Here is a 4,120-nt window from a genome sequence, read left to right on the forward strand (position 1 = left end):
CTAAATCCATATATATTAACTTAGGTTAGTCCTAAACCCATATATATTATCTAATGGCTAGACCTAAATCCATATATATTAACTTAGGTTAGTCCTAAACCCATATATATTATCTAATGGCTAGACTTAAATCCATATATATTATCTTAGGCTAGACTTAAATCCATATACATTAACTTAGGCTAGTCCTAAATCCATATATATTATCTTAGGCTAGTCCTAAATCTATATATATTATCTTAGGCTAGTCCTAAATCCATATATATTATCTTAGGCTAGACTTAAATCCATATATATTAACTTAAGCTAGTCAAAAATCCATATACTAACTACCTTAGGCTAGTCCTAAATCCGTATATATTAACTTAGGATAGTCCTAAATCCATATCTGTTAACTTAAGCTAGTCAAAAATCCATATATATCAACTTAGGCTACCCAAAAATCCATATACTAACTACCTTAGACTAGTCCTGAATCCAGTATAAAATAATTCTTAAAATAAAATGGAGAAATATATATATATATAACATTTTGATCAATACTATCAATGAAAGTAACATTACAGAAATATTGTGGTTAACAAGTTATAGTTTATGTAAAGTTTCACTTTCAAAGGATGGCCAAAACAAGATACATTTAAATTATACAATATTAAATGTGTTACCTAATAGTGTGTTTCTGAAATTTTCACCCTAAAGTACATTTAGGAATACTAAACAAAAAGAGGTTTCATAGAAAAGTGAGAATAAAGACACACTGATAGACAGAGGATTACAACTGTGGTATCTTCACTTTGACATCACATTGATAGACAGAGGATTACAACTGCGGTATCTTCACTTTGACATCACATTGATAGACAGAGGATTACAACTGTGATTGTATCTTCACTTTGACATCCCACTGATAAACAGAGGATTACAATTGTGATTGTATCTTCACTTTGACATCACACTGATAGACAGAGGATTACAATTGTGAGTGCAACTTCACTTTGACATCACATTGATAGACAGAGGATTACAACTATGATTCTATCTTCACTTTGACATCACATTGATAGACAGAGGATTACAACTGTATTGTATCTTCACTTTGACATCACATTGATAGACAGAGGATTACAACTGTATTGTATCTTCACTTTGACATCACATTGATAAACAGAGGATTACAACTATGATTGTATCTTCACTTTGACATCCCACTGATAGACAGAGGTTAACGGTTTGTGACTGTAAACACACATTACATTAATGAAGCCAGCTTTCCTAATATGTTAATACCAATAACACCCACCAGGCTGGTAAAGCCAGCTTTCCTAATATGTTAATACCAATAACACCCACCAGGCTGGTAGCGCTTTTGAAAGATGGACTTTTCATCTTCAGTTTGCCCCTGAAGGTGTTTCATTATTTGATATATATATTTTTCTATTACGTATTTCACTATTTATTATATTATTCTGTCACGTGTTTCATTATTTGTCATATTATTCCATCACGTGTTTCGTTATTTGTTATATTATTATATCACGTGTTTTATTATTTGTTATATTATTCTATCACGTGTTTCATTATTTGTTATATTATTCTATCACGTGTTTCGTTATTTGTTATATTATTCTATCACGTGTTTCATTATTTGTTATATTATTATATCATGTGTTTCGTTATTTGTTATATTATTATATCACGTGTTTCATTATTTGTTATAATATTCTATCACGTGTTTCGTTATTTGTTATATTATTCTATCACGTGTTTCATTATTTGTTATATTATTCTATTTCAACTCACCAGCTTGGTTTGTTTCAACTTAATGTTGTTGTTATTCTTAGCTTAAAAACTGGGTCCCCCACTAGCACAGCGGTATGTCTGCGGACTTACAACGCTATAATCCGGGTTTCGATAGCCCATTGTGTAGCTTTATGCTTAATTACAAACAAACTTAAAAACTGGAAATAATGGTGTAACTGAATGAGTGATATATTTTATAAAGGGAGTTGAGTGTCGTCATGAAGGTCACTTGGACTTCCAGGAGATGGTTTTGTATATTTTTCAATGTACTGTTGTTAAGTTGCCTGATTTCCGGTGCAACACAGTTGGAAACGAGAGTGTTGTGCAAAAAGATGTTGTAAATGTTTTGCTTTACAAATGACCTAGAAAAATTATACTTAAGTGTTGTTAAAGTAAAATAAAGTTGACACATGGAGTTTGACTGTAAAAAAAAGTTAAGCAGATCAATTTATAAAGACAGGCATGGAAAATTATCATAAATAACTAGTAAGTATTAGAAAGATCAGGGGTAAACATTGAGAGCGCACATTACATGAAATTACATATATGTATAATTTTTATATTAAGACTTCTTGAACCTACGTTTTTTTTTATTCAGTTCATTACAACTGAAAATATTACTATCATATTATGACCCACCCTCTATTTTTGTAACATTCGAAAATATCTTTCAATTGAAATTTAAAAATGAAAGTTTTACCTTAAGTTTTCTCGTTATTCAAATAAATAATTAATTTAAAAATTTAGATATTATATTATTTCACGTTTTTAGTGTAAAAACATTTTAGAGGGCGCAATAAATTTTTCACTTTCAGTGAGTCCTTCAACGTTAACTGAAAGTGGAACTTCTAAGTTAACGAAATCTAAATAATTACAAATTCTGTATCGTTTAATTTTGCAACATATTTCAACTTATAAAATAAGCAAAAATTGCAGCGGGGTAAAATACCAAAAGGATGGGTGATTTAGATCCACCAAGGAATATTATTCAGTCTTTTGCAAATGCTGTTTTCTATTTTGTTGATGCACCAGTAACTTGGTTTAGAGGTAGGTTAGGCGACTTTAAGTTTAAATAAAGTTAACCCACTTATTTTTTTTTTTTTGAAATTAAACATTCTTGCTTACTATGTTTGTTCCGAATCGTTTGTGCCACAGACAGTGTTATAATGTGAGTCATATCTCTTTCACAGTATCGCTTGAGTATTGGCACATTGTTATGAGTTTAAACTCAGTTTAAAGATACTTGAAACTATGAAAGTTGAAAATTGAATTTAATAGCTATCATTACCAATACCACCCATTGTCATAATTACTTTTACGAAACTCTGCTCTGATTACTACAAGTACAGTATTCACAATGTTCTGTATTTATATTATTATAAATGAAATTGGAGGTAAATTTTGCATGAGATTTTGAAGATGTGCATGTCTTACATTCTTTTTAATAAGATTAAAAATATTTTTGTGCATTAAATTCTGAGCATTTTCAGGTAAAGATGACATTGAAACATCCAATATTAATATCAAAAGTGCTGGAAACAAAATGGTGTTATGCCATTGATGAACCAAAATCTTGCACTCTCACAAATTATGTAAAATATACTGCTGTTTCTAAAAGAATGTGTGTCATGACATTCCATTTTCTTCCATTGTGGATATTTAATGTTAAATGCTTAGTTTCATGTAATTGAATAGCAGAATCATCTGTGGATTCCATTATGAAGATACGAGACTAGAAAATTTAGAGTAAATAATTTTTTGTCTCATAAATGTTCTTACTAATGATTTCGAAAGCTTTTGTGATACTAGAATAGACTGGATTTATTAGCATAATGTTTTGACAAATTGCCTTGATGACAGTAACATATTAGGAAAGCTGGCTTCATTAGTGTGATGTGTGTTTATTGGTACTAACATATTAGGAAAGCTGGCTTTACCAGCCTGGTGGGTGTTATTGGTATTAACATATTAGGAAAGCTGGCTTTACCAACCTGGTGGGTGTTACTGGTATTAACATACTAGGAAAGCTGGCTTCGGGTTATAAGTTTTTTTTTTTCATTTTGTACTATAATAAACAGTTATGTTTCTCTACTCTCAGAGCCAGCACAATCGACATGATAACCTATTTGTAGCTCTTGCACAATTAACAACTTAAATACAAACAAATCTTGGTCATCCGGACAAACTGATATACTAAAAGTGTACAATCCGGGTCGGGAACATGGCCCGACCTATTACGTATGTATTAAGTAGGTCACAAGTAAATAGACACCTAATTTTTCGTCATTTAATTGATTTATGCTAACTAATTTGTGTTCAC

General features: G+C 30.6%; 1 protein-coding gene across 1 annotated transcript in view; it reads left to right on the plus strand.

Annotated features, from left to right (window-relative positions):
* Window positions 1-2,598: 2,598 nt before the first annotated feature.
* LOC106476247 (NADH dehydrogenase [ubiquinone] 1 beta subcomplex subunit 10-like) overlaps window positions 2,599-4,120 on the plus strand; it is a 9,468-nt gene continuing 7,946 nt past the window's right edge. The window contains exon 1 of the mRNA XM_013936911.2: window positions 2,599-2,847. Coding sequence (XP_013792365.1) covers window positions 2,757-2,847 — 91 coding nt within the window. The 5' untranslated portion in view covers window positions 2,599-2,756. The remainder of the gene's footprint in view (window positions 2,848-4,120) is intronic.

Source organism: Limulus polyphemus, unplaced genomic scaffold (assembly GCF_000517525.1).
Source record: "Limulus polyphemus unplaced genomic scaffold, Limulus_polyphemus-2.1.2 Scaffold10127, whole genome shotgun sequence".
Taxonomy (NCBI): domain Eukaryota; kingdom Metazoa; phylum Arthropoda; class Merostomata; order Xiphosura; family Limulidae; genus Limulus; species Limulus polyphemus.